At 54.8% G+C, this 18,992-nt stretch overlaps 2 protein-coding genes across 2 annotated transcripts; both read left to right on the forward strand.

Moving 5' to 3' along the window:
• The first annotated feature begins 4,883 nt into the window (after positions 1-4,883).
• EIF4E1B (eukaryotic translation initiation factor 4E family member 1B) lies at positions 4,884-9,123 on the forward strand. Its single transcript, XM_025040607.1, has 6 exons — positions 4,884-5,215; positions 5,556-5,651; positions 6,347-6,410; positions 7,135-7,248; positions 7,392-7,531; positions 7,793-9,123. The coding sequence occupies exons 1-6, from the start codon at positions 4,884-4,886 to the stop codon at positions 7,905-7,907; spliced, it is 861 nt and encodes a 286-aa protein (XP_024896375.1). The 3' UTR covers positions 7,908-9,123.
• Positions 9,124-9,413: 290 nt separating this feature from the next.
• Positions 9,414-18,572, forward strand: TSPAN17 (tetraspanin 17). The gene is made up of 8 exons (XM_006923188.3): positions 9,414-9,716; positions 13,015-13,065; positions 13,155-13,301; positions 14,127-14,297; positions 16,123-16,248; positions 17,083-17,130; positions 17,756-17,872; positions 17,963-18,572. The coding sequence occupies exons 1-8, from the start codon at positions 9,630-9,632 to the stop codon at positions 18,026-18,028; spliced, it is 813 nt and encodes a 270-aa protein (XP_006923250.1). The 5' UTR covers positions 9,414-9,629; the 3' UTR covers positions 18,029-18,572.
• Positions 18,573-18,992: the final 420 nt, after the last annotated feature.

The following is an 18,992-nucleotide window of genomic DNA, read 5'->3' on the forward strand; positions in this document are numbered from 1 at the left end:
ACATTCCTGCCATTGTCAGAGGCCTCAGGTTGGGGAGGAAGACGGGCAAGCAGGATGAGGGCTGACAACAGAGAGAGGAATGGTGATATTTATTGACCACTTACTGTGTGCCAGGAACTACAGCCGTTATATCATTAAGCCCTAAAAAGAATTCTTTAAAGTGGGCATTTTCATTCCGAATTTACAGATGAGAGAACAGATATCCAGAGAGAAGTCACTGGTAACTGGTTATTGACATCTATTCCTTTCAATCAGTTTTTCCTGAGTGCTTACTGTGTACTAGGTACTGTTCTAAGACCAGAGATTTAGCAGAAAACATGACTAGTGAAGTGCCCGCTCTTCTAGAACATTCCAGTAGGAAGCGACAATTAACAAATGAACTAGTAACCAAACAAGATGCTTTAGATTGTAACTCTTGTCAAAATTGGCTACGTTCACCTTGTTAAATCTAATGGTCAACTCTCCCTCCTTGCTCTGACCTCTGAGTGCTTGTTATGAGCTAGGTCCTGTTCTAGGCACTGGAGAACACAGCTGTGAATGAAAGAGGCCTTGGGGACCTTATGTTCTCATAGAGGAAGGCAGATGATAAGGAAAATAAATAAGTAAAATCTATGGTGCTGGAGTGAGGCCGAGGGCCTGGACTGTTCAATACGGTGGGCAGGGAAGGCCTGACTTAAGAATGGAGAGACGAGCCAGAGTAAACTGCTAAGGCAGGAGTGGGCCTGGCACGTTCGAAGACCTGCAAGGAGGCCAGTGTGGCTGGAGCAAGCGAGTGGGAAAGGAGAGCAGAGAGCTGATAGGGCCCTGCGGACGCTGGACACTGTGACGTGAGCAGAGGAGCAACATGCCCTGATTTGCATTTTAAGTGCCACTCTGTAGGGAGTAGAATGTGCCTGGGCAAGGGTGGAAGTATCAGTTCAGATGCCACTGCCACAATACAGACAAGATGACAGTCACTTGGGTTAGGGTGGTGGCAATGGAAATGGAGAGAAGTGTTCGGATCCTGGATCTATTAGGAAGATAGAGAGAGCCAAAGATAAAATGTGCTGGTGGATTAGAAAGAGAGGAGTCTAGGACAGTTCCAGAATTTTTGGCTGAGCAATTGGAAGAATAGAGAAGATTGTGGGTGGGGCAGGTCTGGGGACCAGGGAAGGTCAGGAATACAGCTTTGGATGCAATAATCCTGAGAGAGAGGCATATTAGATGCCCAGGTGGAGCTGTGAGCAGACATTTGGATGTGCTTTTCTGGATTCTGGGTCGAGGCCCCAGGTATACTGGATATGTGACATTTATGCCCAGGGCTGGATGAGGTCATGAAACAGCAAGTGTTGACAGAGCAGAGAAGAGATCCCAGGGCTTAGTCCTGGAGCCTTCAAAGCAACAAGGAGGAACCATCAATTTTGTTCACGTTTGTGTTCCCTGTGCCTAAAACAGTATCTGGTGCAAGGTAACTGCTAGATCAGTATTTGTTGAATGAATAGCTAAATGAATGAATGAATGAGTGAATGAATGAATGGTGCTAAATACTAAGAAGGAAATAAAACAGGGTGACAAGTTAAAGAGTGCATGGGGGAGAGTGGTCTACTTTAGGTAGGGTGGTCAGGAAAGGCCTCTCTGAGGTGGCATTTGAGCCAAGCCCTAAAGGACAAGGAAGAGAAGTCAGTCATGTAAAGAGTTGCAAAGAAAAAGTGAGTGCAAAGGCCCAGAGGTAGGAGTGAACCTGGACTGTTGAAAGATCAGAGTATTTGAGGCATTGTGAGGCTGGATCATGCAAGAATTTGTATGCCCAGAACTTGGACTTTGAATCACATCGTGAATGTTCTGGAGGGTTTTAAACAGGGGAGTTAAGGAGTTAAGTGATCAGATTAATATTTTAAATGACCCTCTGAGGCATGTGGAGAATTTTCTATAGGGAGGCAGGGGTGGAAGCAAGGAGAGTGGTAGGGGAGACCTGGGCACTGGCCCAGGCCAGAGATGGCAGAGCATGCCTGGCATGGGGGCCGCAGGGAGGGTGAGGAGTGGGCAGATGCAAGATATTTAGGAACAAAAGTTGGGATTTAAGAGCTTCTGCTTGTTCAACCCCACTGTGAAGATGTCCCCCAGAGACAGAATTAGGACGGCCTTGGGTAGAGGCCAGGACCCCTGTGGGGCCATGGTTTCTCCTTAGTCACCCAAGCTGGAAGATGTAGAAGATGGTGGGAAGGGGTGCTGTGGCTGACAGGGGCATTCCATGCCAGGCTCTGGGCCAGGACTCCAAGGCAGCTGAGACTGTGTGCTGGGGGAGAGTCCTTTCTTCCTTTTTCTCCATCAAACCTAGATTCATGATCTCTCCCCAGGCTTGGCCTTCTTCCAGCACTTCATCTGTCCAAAATTTTTCAACATTCCTCCCATTGGGAGGTAATATTTTGTCTTGTCCTTGAATGTGGGCCCTGGGACTCAAATATATGAGTCCCATGAGACATGATGCTGTGCCAGATTTGGGCCCAGACCTTAAAAAACTGGCAGCCTCTGCTTCCCGTCTCTTGAGACGCTCACTCTGGGAACCCAGCCACTATAAGAAGGCACAGCAGCCACGTGGAGAGGCCACAGCGAGCTATCCCAGCAGACACCCCAGCTGAGGTTCCAGCTGACCACCAGCATCAACTGTCTCACTGGGAGTGAGCAGATGACTGCAGCTTCAGTCTGTGGGCCACACCAACCGATAGTGCTTTGGAGCAAAGACGAGCTGTCTCTACTGAGTGCTACCCAAATTGCAGATCTGTGAGCAGAAAAAAAAAAAAAATTATTGGGTGGATTGTTATGCAGTAACAGTTAGCTGGGATGCCATGCCCCACTTCTCCAGAGCCTGTCCTTCACCAAACACCACAGAGTCTTCCTTCTAAATACCTCTGAAATCCAGCATGTTCTCTCCATCTTCTCTGGGCTATTACATGAGCATCCTAATAGATCTGCCTCCACTCGCTCTTGCTGCCATTGAGTCTGTTTCCCACACAGAACTCCAGAGAACTTGCTGGAAAGCTCATCCGCTTACTTGAGCAACCCATCCATACCTACCTGAGGCAGTTGATGGCTCTCCATGTTCCTAGGATCAAGACATACCATCTTTTCCTCCTTCGGGTTTCACCACACTGGTCTTTCTTGTCTTCCTCTAGTACCCATGTTCCCTTCGCCCCGGAGCTGATGCTGCCCCATGCCCTGAGGTGCCCTCCCCCACCCATCTAGCTCACGCTCACTCATGCTTTAGGTCTCGGCTCAAACATCACCTCTTCCATGAACTGCCTCTAAGCCAGTGGTTCTTGAAATGGGGTCCCTGACCAGCATCATCATGGAATTTACTGGAAATGCCAGTTCTCAGGACCAAGCCCAGCACCAAGGGATCAGAAATTCTGGGCCAGGACCCTGCGGTCTGTTTAACAAGCCCTGCAGGTGATTCTGATCCACGCGCTTGAGAACTGCGGCTCTAAAGCCCACTATTCAGGTCATGGACTCTACCTGCGAATTCCTTTCCTTCAGAGGTCTATATTGGTGATGACAAATGTAGCCTTTGTGATATCATCTGATGTCGGGCTCCCTGATAGCCCAGGGCATGGGGGCCACCCAGGTTTTGCTCCTCACCACCTCCTAGTACATAACCGCATGCCTGGCACATACCTGGCACATACTTAGGGGACGGGGTTGCACAGATATTGACTGTCAGCCTCCAGGTGGTCATGGGCTTCCCTGAGGGGTGGGGTTGGGAGGAGGGGCTGGCCCTTTACGGATCTGAGTTCCTGAAAGTGGCCAAGGGGAGGATGAGAAACCTTCTTAAGAATCTTGGGGAGACTTCAGCCCCTGCAGAAAAGGCTGGGAGAGGGTAACCAGAGCCAGAGTTTCCCCCTCCGTCTTTCCCTTCCCAATTCCCCCCACACCCTGGGTCCCCCTCAGGTGATTTCTATTGACCTCTGAGCCAGGCCTTGTTATGGGCTTTTTCTGTTTTATATCATTTAATGCAATGAGCTTCTGAGCTGTGTGCCATTCACGTGTTGCAGATGGGGAAATAGACTACAGAGGTTCAGTGACTTGGCTGAGGTCAGGGCAGGGGGGACTTGAGCCCCAGCTGTGTGGCACTACCCCTCGCTGTTCATGCCCAGGTGGGAGGTACTCGGGCCCAGAGTGCAGGGGCCGATGGGGCCGTGTGCAACCTCATTTGCTCCTCAGCTGCCCTGGGTTGTGGACCTGTGAGGTAGAGGCCCCAGTGTTGCCAGATCTTCCAAAATTTTCAAGAGAAACCAAAAACGTGGGTTTTTAATATACAATCTCCCTGTTTCTGAATGATTACATTTAAAATAAACTCAAATGTGTCATCTAGAGACCAGATAAATGCCTATGTCAGATGACATTGGTGGCCACATCGAGGGAGTGAATGGCAGCAGAGATAAACAAGGAAACACCACAATGAATGTATAAAGTCTCTGACCTGGCCTCACCCGGCTATGTTAGAGTCACTGCTTCTGCCATCTCTGGGACAGTTGCTTTAAATTCAGGGCCCACCCTCTGTGGGATGCAGTTTCACTAAGGGCAGACCCCTAATATTGAAACAGGCCACTCTGTTTAAAACCCTCCAGGACACCCAGGATGTGATTCAAAGTCCTGTCTCAGCCCTCCCATGTGGGTGTGACTGGGTCTGCCTGGTCACAGCTATGTCCCCAGCCTGGACCCTGCATACAGAAAGCACTCACTAAAAGGTTACCGATAGAAAGAAGAGGATAAGTCTTTCCCCCTCCGAGCAGGCTCCTCCCCATCACCTGCCCTGGGTGGGTGGAGGCAGGGTGCTGGTGGGTTAAAAGGAGGCAGCTGGGGCCCTCTTGATGCCTTGTCTTCTGTGGAGCCCAAGCTGCCACAACATGGCCACCAACAGCCCTGTAGGTCCATCTGCCTATCCCTCCTGCAGCAAGGGGCAGGTGGGGCTGGGGCGGCTGGGCTCACAACCCACCCTGACTCTTTTCTTTGGTCAGCTCAGAGAGGCTGAGAGTGGACTCCGAAAGTGGGAGAAGGAAGAGAAAGAGAAAGAGAAAGAGAAAGAAGAAGAGGAAGAGGAAAAGGAGGCAGCTGCAGCGCGGCCCTCAGCAGGAGAGGAGGCTCTGGGCTCTCCCCAGGCTCTGCTGTCCCTGAGGAGAGAGGCCCGGGATGAGGGCCCCGTCGGAGTCAAGCCTGAGTTGCACCTTCTGCAGAGCAGGTAGGCTGGGACTCTGCTCTGTGGCCTTGGACGACCCCTTCCTCTTGTGGCCCCAGTTCCTTGTGGGGGAAGGCCAGAGCTGTCCTAAGACGTGGGCCCTGTGGCTCCTGAAGCCTTGACCAGCTGGGATTCTGGGGTAAATGCTCCCATTTGTCCTCTGGTTCCCTGGCCCTGAGGATAACTGGCTCCGGTCACCTTTAGGGGGTCTATATCCCAAATCTCATCTCCCAGTTTGTCCTTGCAGGGGTAAGACCTCCCTGGCAACCCAGGTGCTGCTGGGGGTGGACATGGGGGCTCTCTGCTTCCTCTTGGTCCCCTGTCTCCCCCACTCCCCTGCCAGGTGGGCTCTGTGGTTCTTCAAGAATGACCGCAGCCGGGCCTGGCAGGACAACCTGCATCTGGTCACCAAGTTTGACACTGTGGAGGACTTCTGGGCGTGAGTGTCTACTCCTTACGGAGGAGGCTAGGGCCAGGGGCTCTGAGCTCAGAATCTTTCTCAGACCCTGCCCCTCTGGGGGCTGCTTCCTACACAGCTTTCCCAGCCCTCCCTGTGTCCTGCCAGTGTTAGCAAGGACTGGGGCTTGGTGGGTTCTGCAGGGGGCATTGGGGCTGGGGCACAGGCCCCCTTAAGCCTTCCTGAGGCTTAGGGAGAACCGGGGAAGTGGGAGAAGCAAGGAGTTGACCCTGACTCTGCCTCTTCGTGTTCTGTGACTCTGGCCAAGTTACTTCCCTTCTCTGAGCTTGTCTCAACCACTAAGTAAGGATTAGGCTGCCTTACAGTATCTGTGAAGGATCAAGTAGGGGGGATCCGAAAGGTGCTGTGCAAACCGTAGGGGCTAGGCGAGGAGGTTCGGGGCTCCAGCTGTCAGGGCACCAGAAACAGCCACACATTGGGGTGGGGGTGTCTAAAAGCCTCCCCTGGGGCCTGGATGGTCAAGGAAGGCTCCAGGGAAGGGGTGGGATTTGAGGGTTTGAATAAGTAGGGATGGAATTCCAGGCAGGGGCACCAGTGTGAGCAAAGGCTTGGAGGCAGGAAGGTTAGTGAAAGCAGTGGTGTTGGGTGAGAAGCTGAGGGGGCCTGAGGCCTGTGGGAAACAGGACTTTCAGCCTGGGTGGGGGGGCTCTCTCTAGGGTGTACAGTCACATCCAGCTGGCCAGTAAGCTCTCGTCTGGCTGCGACTATGCCCTGTTCAAGGTAAGCGCTGCTCTCCCTGCCCCTCACATTCCCATGGCTGATTTTCCCCTGCATCTGCTGTAGTACTCCCTTACAGGGGGTTTGGGGGAGGGTGCTGAGGACAGCCTCCCTCCCAGCCGAGAGGTGATTTCTGATTGAAGAAATGCTGTACAGAAGCTTGGACAAAGTGTCATACCTGGGCTGTACCTTGAAGGACAATGAAGAGTCTGAAAGCCGGGTGCGTGGGTCAGGAGGAGCGGGAACAAGGAGCCCAGGTTTCTGGCTTTGCTCAGGTTCTTAACTAGGGACAGGCAGCGGAACTGCCTGACACTGCTCACTCCAGCCCTGGAGGCGCTGACATCAGTATTTACATATTCCCAGGTGACTTTGTGCCCAGCCAATCCTGGGATGTTTGGCCTGGCTTAAACTGGGGTTGCCCCGAGAGGCTTCGTTAATCACCTGCATTTGAACTCTTTAGGAACTCCGTTCAGTAAAGGAGACAAACACACACGTGAAAGGCTATAAAAGATGACAAATGTTGAGGCTCAGGGGCCTGGGGGAGCTCGGAGGAGGATCTGGGGGCCGAATGGCTGGTGGTGGCACTTGCCTGTACAGAGGGGATGCTGACAAGAGAACTTGGTCTGTGGAGGCCTACTGAGGGAGAGGAGTGGGAGCTGGGCAGGTGGCTGGGCCCCCATTTCCCTTAAATGAAGGGAGGCAGTTGATTTGCCAAACGGCCTCCCAGGATGGCATCGAGCCCATGTGGGAAGACCCCAGGAATAAGCGGGGTGGCCGTTGGCTGGTCAGCCTTGCCAAACAGCAGCGCCACATCAAGCTGGACCGCCTGTGGCTGGAGACAGTGAGTTGGGGGCTGGGAGGGGAGGGTACCCCAAAGAAAGGGCAGGGCTGGTGTGGGACCCATGGTGGCAGTAGTCTCCAGGATGGCAGGTACAGTCCCTGTGTCACAGCTGGAGGTCTCATCTTTCCCTCTTTTGGCCCTAGCTGCTGTGTCTCATCGGGGAGAGCTTTGAAGAGTACAGCCGGGAGGTGTGTGGGGCTGTCATCAACATCCGCACTAAGGGGGACAAGATTGCGGTGTGGACTCGGGAGGCAGAGAACCAGACGGGCGTGCTCCACATTGGGTGAGGATGTCTCTGGCATGGGGTGGGGGCTGAGTCTTTTCTAGGGGAGAAAGTGAAATAGGAGGCGGCTTGGCCTGCAAGAGAGACCTCTGCAGAACAGTTTTCTTTTGCACTGGTCCTGTTTTGGGTTTCCACATGGCTAGACACACAAAACAGTAGTGACTGTGGCTGGAACCAGGGTAGGAGCTCTGGGCAAAGGACCCAGGGTCCCGGGTTATCTCTAGGACCTGCTTGCTAACTGCCTGTCTCATTAATCCCCAGGCGTGTCTACAAAGAGCACTTGGGACTCTCCACAAAGACCATCATTGGATACCAGGCCCACGCAGACACGGCCACCAAGAGCAACACCCTAGCCAAGAACAAGTTTGTGGTGTGAGAGGGCCGGGCCTTGGCACCGCTCCCCATTCAGCTGTCCGAGCCTCTCACTGCTGTGTGTGTGTCCATCCTGGGCAGCACTGGGGGATAGAGGGCATGGTTCTCACCTGTTCTGGAGTGAATATGAACATTCTTTAACATGAATTGAGGCCCAGGCCTAGGAGCTGCTCTGTGGTGGAAAGTGGTGGTGGGCGGCCAAGCTGAGGACCCAGGGCAGCAGAAAGGTGAAGCAATCTCTGGGTTTCCTCATCCAGGGGTGGGACAAGTCACTGGGGGAAGGGGGGCTCAACCGCAGGTGGAAAGACGACAGGAGAGAATCTTATGATCCAGCACTTACTCTGTGCCTACCTGGGAAGGGGGCTTGCTAGGCGGCCTGAGGGCCACACTCTACCATTGGGGGAGAGGAACTCAAGGCCACTGACCTTCTGAGAGCTGGAGTTCAGGGACGGGAGAAGGGGTCTCTCCTATTGGTGATCACTCTGCTGACAAACCTTTGTGGATAACCTTATCAGAGTTGTAGCCTTGGAGCCCAGCCTGAATCCCAAACCCTCTATGGAGTAGGGCTGTGCCCCACCCCAAAGGCTAGGGGCTTAGAGGCAGAACCCCATCATCTCACAGGATTTGTGTGTAGCTGGAGTAGACAGCCCTGCGTTGCCTCTCCCTGGGCTGTCTAGCCCTGGCCTGCCTCAGGGCCAATCTTAGGCGGGGCCTCACCCACTCACCTCCACTTAAGAGAGAAGGAGGGTAGTGAAGAGCCCCACTATGGCTCTGCTAGAGCTGGATTAACTTGAAGACGATTAAGCCCAAACCCTCTTCCGTTCCTGTTCTAAATACTTTTGAACAAAATTGGAATTATTTTTGAAGGCTTTAACATTGAGTAAGATTCAGTCCTTCCCAAACCTAGATCTGCTCCAGTCCTGCTTTGAAGGGGCTCGCGTCAGACTCCCAGGTAGCAAGGAGCCCTATCAGGCCAAAACTGGGTTTGAGCTAGGGGGAGGCAGGGAGCAGTCGGCGCGGCACTCACAAGACCTGGGCTGAATTTCCAGTGAGTGAAACACACATCTAATTCGACTTCATTGTAATAAAATGTCCTGCATGTGTGTTAAGAACATAAGTCAAATCACCATCTGCAGTAGTTACTCCTCTCCAGAGATGGGCTCGCACAGTAAGGCCGGTGATTGGAGTGGCTTTGGCATTGAACCATGAGGGATGGGGGGGATCTGGGGGGTCTGCCATGCCAGAGTTCTGTGCGGCCATCAGCGAGTGTGTCTCAGACCGCACAGGAGGACCTCAGGCGGCTCTCTGCGGCAGTCTGCGCCTGAAGCGGAGCCGGGGGGCGGAGCCTTTCGGGGGCGGGGCCGGGGCCAGGGCCAGAGGCGGGGTACTACGGGGACTAAGTTGCTCTGAGGGGCGGAGCCCAGGTGGGGGCGGGGGCAAGCCCGGAGGAGGGGCTCAGAGCCGGCTGAGTCGCGCTGGTGGGCGGGGCCAGGCCAAGGGGCCTTGGGGCTCTCTGAGTGCATCCAGCCTGCTCGGGGCAGGGCGGTCCCGGCACCGGGGGCGGTCCCTGTGGAGCGGGCGGAGCCCGACGGGCGCTCTGTGTGGCCAAGGCCATGAAGCCACAGCCGCCGGGCTAGGCCCCGGGCCGCTCTAGCCCAGGGCGGCCCGCGGAGGGCTGGGCCCGGCCTCCCGCTCCAGTTCCCGGGCCGGCAGGCGGCCGCTCACCATGCCCGGCAAGCACCAGCACTTCCAGGAACCCGAGGTCGGCTGCTGCGGGAAATACTTCCTGTTTGGCTTCAACATTGTCTTCTGGGTGAGCGTGGGATGGGTTCCGGGCCCTGTGCTGGGGGTGACGGGGAGAAGGAGGTTCAGTCCCCTATTGGGGAAAGAACACTCCCTGCAACGAGAGCTTGGGACGGACGGTCTCCCAGCTCCTCCTTCCCACCTCTACCTTCACGCCCATCCCGAGGACCACCGGGGGGGAACTACGGGGAAGCCCAGATTGCAGGGGGGGCGGGTCCCAGCCACTGCAGGGTTGAGATGGGAAAGGGGAGGCGCCCTGTCTTCCTAAGGCCCGGCGGAGGAGGGCCAGTGTTTCCTTGAAGGCTCCAGGGGCACGCGTGGTTCGGGTCGCCCTCTCTCCCGCCAGCCCTCTTTGATACCCTGGGGTGTGGGGTGTGCACTGAGCCCCACCCCTGGTTTCGGGAGGACAGTCTACCATGAAGGGAAGGGCCGGGTTTTTTCTGCCCTCTTGCCCCTCTAGCACCTGGGCCTGGTGCCTCGCCTTAAGCTTCTGAGAAGGGGGCTGGGTCAAAGCCCCTCCACCCCCAGGTCCTTACTGGGAGGCTTTGGGGCTGAAAGGGCCAATAGCCCGAGTCTTGGGGGAAGGAGGATCTCCGCTGTTGAGAGGCCGGGAGCTGGCTCTGAGGAACAGAATTCTACATTCCATAGCTGACCAAATTGAGGCTCCAGGGCAGGGCTGCCCCTGTCCTGAGAAGGGAGCTGCTGGTGTGCATCCCAGGGTGGCATCTCTGCCCCTGGGCCCTGCCAAGTCATCTTTCCCATCTCCTCCCATCCCATCTCTCCAAGGCTGCTTGCTGCCTCTGCAGTCTCTGCTCCTGCTGCTTTAGTCAAAATGCCAGCCCTATTCAGTTTTGTTTAGTGGGATTCAGTGGCACTGCCCTCTATCCACATGCTTCCCTTGCAGTCACCCGTGTGTGGGTGTCCTTTGGCCCCAGCAGCACTCAGCTCTTGGAGGGTGTGGGATATGCAGAGAGTACTGGTGGGGAAGTCTGGAGGCCTGGCTGTAGCAAGCCCAGCTGGGAGACTGTGGGCAAGTCACTCCTCTCTGGGCCTCTGCTTCCTTACCTAGGAGGGGCGATAATGATGCCTGCTTCTCAGGGTTAGGCAGATTAAATGGATTCTTACTGTATTCTTGAAGCTACATTAGTATCTACATTTTACATATAAAGGAACAGGCACAGAGAGGTTAAGTCATTTAACTTAGAGTTACACAGCCAGTAAATGGGTTAAGATGAGGCAAAGCATTGAGCAGAGGAATCCCCCGAATGTCAAGGAGGGACAGATGTAGAGAGACTCAGGCTTCTTCCAGAGGCCGCCCCCTCTCCACCCCAGGCTGGGGCAGAGTTTGAGTTTTATGTTGAGGGCAGTGAGGGCTTCAATGCTGGCTGATGGATCTATTCTATCTTTTGTATGAGAGGCAGATCTAATTGCCATGGGGAAGGTGAGTGAGGGGCAGGGTTGGAGGTAGGGAGACCAGGGCTGGGGCAAAGCTGGGGTGGTGAGGGGTGGGACAGGTGAGGAATGCTCCAGGGGAAGCGAGACGAAATTGCCAGGACTGGGCCACTTGGTTGTGGAGAGAAGGTTTCAGGTTTAGGTCAAGGTGGCCTGAGGAAGATGCCTATGAAATAGGCCCAGAGATTTTTTTGTTTTAATGGAAAGCAGACCCTGTTGTGGTGTTACCCAGCTCAGAGCCTTCCAGTGGCTTCTCACTAGAGTACAGTCCAGACTCATCCCCATGGCCTCCAGCACCCTGTGGGGTCTGGCCCTGATGCCCTTTAGTTTTTCCCTTGCACAACCAAACACGATCTTACCTCAGGGCCTTTGTCATTCCCTCCTCCTGGAATTTTCTTCTCCTTGCTGCACTTTTTCATCATTCAAACCTTGATCTAAAATGTCACCACTTACCCTAACTAAAGTGCTCCCCCACCATCCCCAACCACTTCCCATTGTTCTGACCTGTTGATTTTCTTTAAAGGCTCTGTTGGTATCTGAAATTACCTTATTTGCTCACTGTGGATTTCCCCTACTTGAGTGTAAACTCCATGAGGGCTGAGAGCTATCTGTCCTATTTGCTGATGTAGTCCCAGCACCTGGAACAGTGAGACACGGAGGTGTTTGCAGTAGGGGTCTGCAACCAGGGAGAGCCTTGAGTGGTGTCAGTGTCATGAAGGGGTGGAAAATGAGTAGGAAGGGCAGAAGGGCAGAAGGCTGAGACTGGAACTGGTGAGGGGGTGTGGTGGCCATATGCATGGGATAGGTGAAGCAGGGTGCTGGGAGCGAGGCTGAGAACGGAAGGGGCATAGCCAGGAATGGCATTGAGTTAACTACTGAGGAGTTCAGGAGGAGAAAGTAATGGTGGTAGTTTGTCTAAAGGCCATGGGCGGGTCAAACGGGATGAGGCAGAAGTGATGTCTGGTTTCACATCCCAGATCCAGTGTTGGGGGGGTGCGGGGAGGAAAGACATTTCTAAAGAAAGAGTACAGCAGTAGAAGGAGCCTGGGGTCAGAGAGGGGCCGGCATTAAAGATGGGGCAAAGTTGACAGGCTATGTGATGAGGGGTAGAAAAGTAGGGGTAGGGACAGTCTGAAGAGGAGGGCTCATGGACATGGGCTTGGGCAGGAGGTGATAGGTGGTCAAAGTCAGGCAGCAGCCTTGGCATCCAGGTCTCTTCCCAGTAAGGAACTGAGGACAGGATGTCAGGTGGCATTTAGAAGGCCCAGGCGGAGCTGTAGCCACATGTTTTCTAAGATACAGCCATTGGCCCAGGCTGTGCCCGTCAGCTGGGTCCTGCTCTGCATCAGGATTCCTCGTCATCTAGGGGGCTTTGGTTGTGAGCTGTGAGAATGGAGCTTGGCAGAAAATGGCCTCTGGCAAACAGAGGTTTAAATGGGGGGTTGAGGGTGAGCTGAAGGCAGCAGGAGGGCTGGACTTGAGAGGGGTCAGAGTCCTGGAGCCCTGAGCCCTAGCATGGGCTGGAGCGGGAGTAGAGGCTCAGGACACAGCTGCTGCTGCTGCTGCTTGGCAGGAGTGTCTTGATTGCTCTCTGCTCCAGTTCTGATTTCAGGCAAGGGACCCTGAGGTCCATCACAGGGCTAGGGAGCCTTCAATCTTCCATATCCTGTGGGGGAAGAAGCACCGAGATGTGTTCTTGGGAAAAGGAAATGGATGCTGGATCCCATTTACAGCCCTTTGCCCTTTTCCTTTCTCTGCCCCTGAAGACTTTGAGTGCTGGTGGAAAGAGGCTTTGCTGAGGGTGGAGCAGGATGCTGGTGTCTCAGCCCTCAGCTCTTTGCTACTGCCTTTTGCAGGTGCTGGGAGCCTTGTTCCTGGCCATTGGCCTCTGGGCCTGGGGCGAGAAGGTAAGGTGGTGGGGTAGTGTGTGGGGTTGCCATGGGTCGAAGTGGTAGGAGGATCAGTGTTCCCACTTGCATCTGCTCCCCCGGCACAGGGCGTTCTCTCCAACATTTCTGCGCTGACGGATCTGGGAGGCCTTGACCCCGTATGGCTGTTCGTTGTGGTTGGAGGAGTCATGTCGGTGCTGGGTTTTGCTGGCTGCATCGGAGCCCTCCGGGAGAACACCTTCCTGCTCAAGTTTGTGAGTGTCCCCCGCCTATTCACTGGGGACCCCAACCTCCTACTACTCACTTCTTACATATAGTTTGTGCTTAATAATGGGTAGTTTTATTATGTTATTTATAATCAGCATCATCATCAGATTTGTATTATCTATATTTATAGGATCCTTTCTGTTGTAAGTGACTGAAAACTGGTGGCCTAAGCATAAAAGGATATTTATTGAGTCACTAAGAAAAGCCCAGGGGTGTGCTGACTGCTAGCACATTCGGATCCAGGGGCCACCACAGTGTCACTTGGCCTGGTGTTTTTGTTTCTCAGCCCTGTCCCTCTGGGTTGGCTTCAGTCCCCATGGGGTGGAAAGATTCCCTGGAGCAGTGGGCGCTTGCTTCAAGCTGCCCTTCCAGGAACTCCTTCTGGAGGCCGAGGCTCTCTCTTCTCAACTGGTCTGTCAAAGTCTTTTAATTGCATCTCCTTGGTTCTGATTGGCCATCTCTGGACCAATCCCTGTGGCCCTGGGGGAGGTAGCACTCTGATTGGTGAGCTTCTGGCGCATGCCTAGTCCTCTATCCGGGAATGGGGAAAGAGGTGTGGAGGTGACTTCAGCTGAGCTACCAACACTGAAGGTGTATGTGGTGGGTGGTTTCTCAAAGAAAACAGGGGTGATTACCAGAGGAAGTGGAATGGATGGGAAGATAGGGCAGTATTGTCTTTACCATCAACAAACTAGCATGATAGATGGGGACGCTGGATAGTTTTGGATCCCGGTGGGAGGTGGAACTCTGCCCCGTGGCACTCCCAGGTCCTGTGTCTTCGACCCCAACCGTCTGTGTGCTCCCAACTCCAGTTCTCCGTGTTCCTTGGCCTCATCTTCTTCCTGGAGCTGGCGACAGGGATCCTGGCCTTTGTCTTCAAGGACTGGATTCGAGACCAGCTCAACCTCTTTATCAACAACAACGTCAAGGCCTATCGGGACGACATTGACCTCCAGAACCTCATTGACTTTGCTCAGGAATACGTGAGTCCAGCACCCAGCACTAGCCAGACACCTGCAGGAGGTGCCTGCTAGGCAGATGAGTGTGGGAGCAAGATCCCTGTGTGTTGGGACCATTCCCTTGCCCACCCTGGCCAGGCAAGCCCCAGAAAGAGAATCAGGAATTCCCTTGTCTGAGGGGAAGCCAGCCCCTGGTGATTTTTGAGGATCCCCCATGTGCCTTGCCCTGTAGAGACATGGGGTTTTGGAAGAGAGGCCAGAGGCTCCAAATTGGCAGTTGCTAAGCCAGGGTTTATGCCACGCTTATAGGAGGAAATTTGGAAATGTACAACAACCCCACCCCCCCATTAAACTTTGGGTCACAGTATCAGCTGGGGCTACACTGCTGTTACCCTCTTTGCAGGGGCTCTTTGTTTGCCACCGTCCCTGCCATTCTGTATTTTATTACACCTGTCAGTCTTCTCTCATTTATATTATTTGTTTGGCTTCTGAACATATTACATTTGAGACCCCTAACAGAAGAAGCTCTGCCTTTAAGCTTGTAACCTACCCCTGTGACAAAGCAGTCGTAAACAGTTCATGAAATTCTAGACACCTCACACCTGCACGTTCTCACCCACTCACACACACAGTCACACCCCATCTGCTCTGGGATCCAGGGATGAACCAGAGCTAGCGCTTGCTTTGAGGAGCTCAACTTAGGGCCAAGGCAGACATATAGCTAGGCAGTTAGGATGTGGTTTGTTTGTTCATTCAACCCAGAATTATTACAGGCTTATCATGTGCCAGGCCCTGGGCTGAGTGCTTGGGATTCCAGGGACCTCTCCTTATGGGGATGGCAGTCTAGGGGGAGAGGCAGACGGTAAACAAGCAAAGCAAACAAATGTGTTTGTGTGTGTGTGTATAAAATTATAAATTGTGGGAAGGGCTGAAATGGGGAAGGGTAGAAAAGGGGAGAGCCTCTGGGGAGGTGACCTTGGAGGAGGAGAGGGAGCTGGGATGTGAAGAGAGGGAGCATTTTTCCCTAGCAGGAGCAGCAGGTGCTAGGCAGAAGGAGAGGAGGCAGGCAGAGGCCAGGGTGTATTCTGGGACCCATGCATATAGAGCCACAGGGCCATACCTCATTCCCCGCCTCGGCCCACAGGGCCAGCTGTGTCTGCTGCTGAGCTGGTTGCTCTGGAGCTGGCTCTCTGGCAGCCCATGCTGCTTCAGTGAGTTAAGGCTGCTCCTGTTTCCCCTGCTAGGTCATGAGCCCCTTGATTCGTCATAGCCCCACACTCACCATTGCCCCACCTAGGGAAGCAGCCCACCATGTTCTGATTAGGGATGATGGGGATGTGGGTGCTGACAGCAGCAAATACGAAGTGTAATAGGAAGGTACGAGGGTGGCAGGATTGCCCTCCTGTCCCTGCAGAAAGGAAGAGAGGGCTCTGTAAAATCTCTGAGATGAGTATGGGGAGACCCAGCACAGATAGATTCAGTGGTGCCTCTCCTCATGGAGTTTGGCCCGCTCCCCACCCCTTAGAGTGTCCTGGAGGAAGTCAGGGTCCTTAAGCCAACGTCCTTGCCCCATCTCTTGCTTTTTCAGCCTCTTATGGGTTAGGGTGACAAGCTCAGGAGCCCCTTCCCACTACTCCCTGCTCTTACCGACCTGGCAGGAGCCTAGAACTACTCTGATGGCCCTGGGCCCAGGCCCAGCCTGTCTGCCCAGGGTGGGGTGCAGGGAGGTACCTACCTGCCTATCTGCCTCTACCTGCCCTCCTAGCCCAGCCCTGTCTCTCTACAGCCTGGGCCTGTCCCCAAATAGGGTGGGCCTGGCTCACCTGGAGCCCTCCCCATCTCATTCCAGTGGTCTTGCTGCGGAGCCCGAGGGCCCAACGACTGGAACCTCAATATCTATTTCAACTGCACTGACTTGAACCCAAGCCGGGAGCGCTGCGGGGTGCCCTTCTCTTGCTGCGTCAGGGACCCTGCGGTGAGTGGGGCTGGTGAGGGGCTTGGAGGGCATTGCCATGCTCAGGCCCAGTCTTGGAAAATCTCACCAGAGGGCTCGCCAGGCCCCACCCTGGGTGCTGTGTGTGTCAGGAGGAGGTCATTTCACATGGGGCACCCCACCAGGCTGAGGAGTTTGTGTCCGTGGGCAGCACTGAGGCCTGTTGGAGTGGGGGCTTTGCCTTTTCAGGAAAACCTGTCTTTTTGATTATAGTACAATAGCAGTTACAGTACCTTGGGCGCAGGGCCTGGCCCACCAGGCTCCTGGCACCCTATGTTCCCTGTTAAATGCAGCCCAGGCAATGTCTGCTCCTGGCTGGCCTGAAGGTTGTTGGGGCTGGGAACTGAGTCACTCCTTTAGTTGTGGGTGTATGTGGCAGGGGCCACCCAGGCCGCAGCCAGCCACCACGCCCCTGGGCTGCCATGCTGCAGTGGCAGGGACGGGGGGTCTGATCCCTCAATGGCTTTCTTCAGAGCAGAAACTTCTCACAGTAGCATCCCTCCAGTTACAGTTTACCTAAGACACTGAGGGCCAGGTTTCTTCCTATTTTTATAAAACACAAGAAAGCACAATTCCTAAGCAGGAGGCAGCTCAAGCTGGCGTGTGCTGGCCTGTGCAGCCGTGCGCCCTGGTGTCAGGCAAAGAGGCGAACGGGCCCCAGTGAGCCTCGCTCCAGAGTGGTGGATGCGGCAGAATCTATGTCCCACCTACTCCCCCCACCACCCCAGAAGCAAGAGCCAGTGCAGTGCCGTGCGCAGTGGACCCCTGGGGGCGCCCCTCCCCTGACCAGCGGCTCATTGGCCTGTTTCTCCTCAGGAGGATGTTCTGAACACTCAGTGTGGATACGATGTTCGTCTCAAACTGGTGAGCAGGCAAGGACAGGGCCTGGGTAGCTGGGAGCACTGGGATGGGAAGGGCCCTCCTCCATAAGCTCCCCTGAAAGTGGATTCTGTGGGGAGAGGGTGCTGAGTCCCAAGAACCATCCAGGCACACAGGCCTTGGTACTGCCACACATGGGGAAGTGGGCCCATGGGCATGGGCACAGGTGTGTTTGCTCATTCCAACTCTTTGCTGAGCACCCACTGGCTGCTGGGCAGTGCCCTGGACTTGGGATTCATGCTCCTGTGACGGACAAAGCCCTGGCTCTCAAGGAGCCCCCACTTCAGGGGAGGGAGAGACAGGAAGTTCTTTAATACAGAAATGTGAGCAGTAATGTGACCATTTCAGCTAAGAGCGTGGAAGAAAATAAAGGAGGGGATGGAACTGGGGCTGGACGGTCGGGGGAGGCTTTTCGGAGGAGGGGCATCTGTGCTGAGACCCGGGTGATAAGGAGCCAGCTATTGGAAGGCCTGTGGCAGAGCTCCAGGCAGCAGGCCCTGAGGCGTGAGGCCCTGGGGCAAGGTGAGCCTGGCGGCAGGACTGAAATGAGGCCTGTGGTAGCAGATGGGCCGAAGCCAGTGCTTGTGTGTACCCCTCCCCTGCCCACCAGGAGCTGGAGCAGCAGGGCTCCATCCATACCAAAGGCTGCGTGGGCCAGTTTGAGAAGTGGCTGCAGGACAACCTGGTCGTGGTGGCCGGGGTCTTTGTGGGCATTGCCCTCCTCCAGGTACTGCCCAGGCCCCATATGCCTCCCCCAGTACCCCCGATCCCGCTACCCTGCCAACCGCCTCTCCCTTACCTGCCCTCTGTCCCACAGATCTTTGGCATCTGCCTGGCCCAGAACCTCGTGAGTGACATCAAGGCAGTGAAGGCCAACTGGTGAGGCTGCACGCTGGCCATGGCCACACTCCTGGCCTACCCAGGGCCCCTCCACTGTGCCACGATGGGCAGGACTGCAGGAGGCGTTTCTGTTTGGACCTGAGCCCCATGTGGGGCTCATGGGCGGGTGTGCTGTGCACCCACAGAGAAAGCTGTGTGGCTGCCCGGGCTGCCTGACTTAGAGCTGTGTGCATGGAGGATGCGTGTCAGTGTGGGTGTGCACAGGGAGCCACTGTCTCGCTGTTGTTGGGTGGTGGGCTCTTCAGGGAACTAGTAAGGTCGCAGGCTGGACACACTTCTCTGCATGGCAGCGTGGGGTGGGCTGTGGGGCGGGCTGTGGGGTGAGCTGTTGTCCAAGACATGGCCTCATGCAGCTTCAGAGCTCCCTTCTCTATTAGCTGTGACCTTGACCCTGCCAGAAGCCTACTTCAGCCTCGATGTCTCAGACTCTAAACTGAGTCCAAGAATTTTCTCTCCCTTGTTTGCCTCTCAGGATCAAACATGATGATGGCTACAAACTACTCAAATAAACAAAACCTTGAAAACCACTGCTTGCTCCCACCATCTTGGAGGTTCTGTCAGCTGCAGGGCCCCTGGCCCTGACCCACTCTGCCCTGTTTCTTCTGGCCTGGGTTGTGTATACATGTGAGCCAACCTTTAAAACTTGGTATATTTCACATAAAAGTCCAGATCCTCGACTCCTCGGTAGGAATGGCCATCTGACCACAGCAGCACTTCAGTGGCAATATCTCCTGGGACACACACTTCCTGTTCTCTGAGGCCCCACCTCGTCCATTTCTATTCACCTAAGTGCCCTGCCTGACCCCTTAGACGGGGAGTTGGCCTCCCCCACTTCTGTAGGGTATTCCCTGCCAACACCACAAGGCTGCTGTGGCCAAGCCAGGAGTGAGGCACAGGAATGTGAAGAATTGGGAGGCCGGACGCTGTTGGGTACTGAGATGGGTCCC

The sequence above is a fragment of the Pteropus alecto genome, unplaced genomic scaffold (genome assembly GCF_000325575.1).
Source record: "Pteropus alecto unplaced genomic scaffold, ASM32557v1 scaffold78, whole genome shotgun sequence".
Classification (NCBI taxonomy): domain Eukaryota; kingdom Metazoa; phylum Chordata; class Mammalia; order Chiroptera; family Pteropodidae; genus Pteropus; species Pteropus alecto.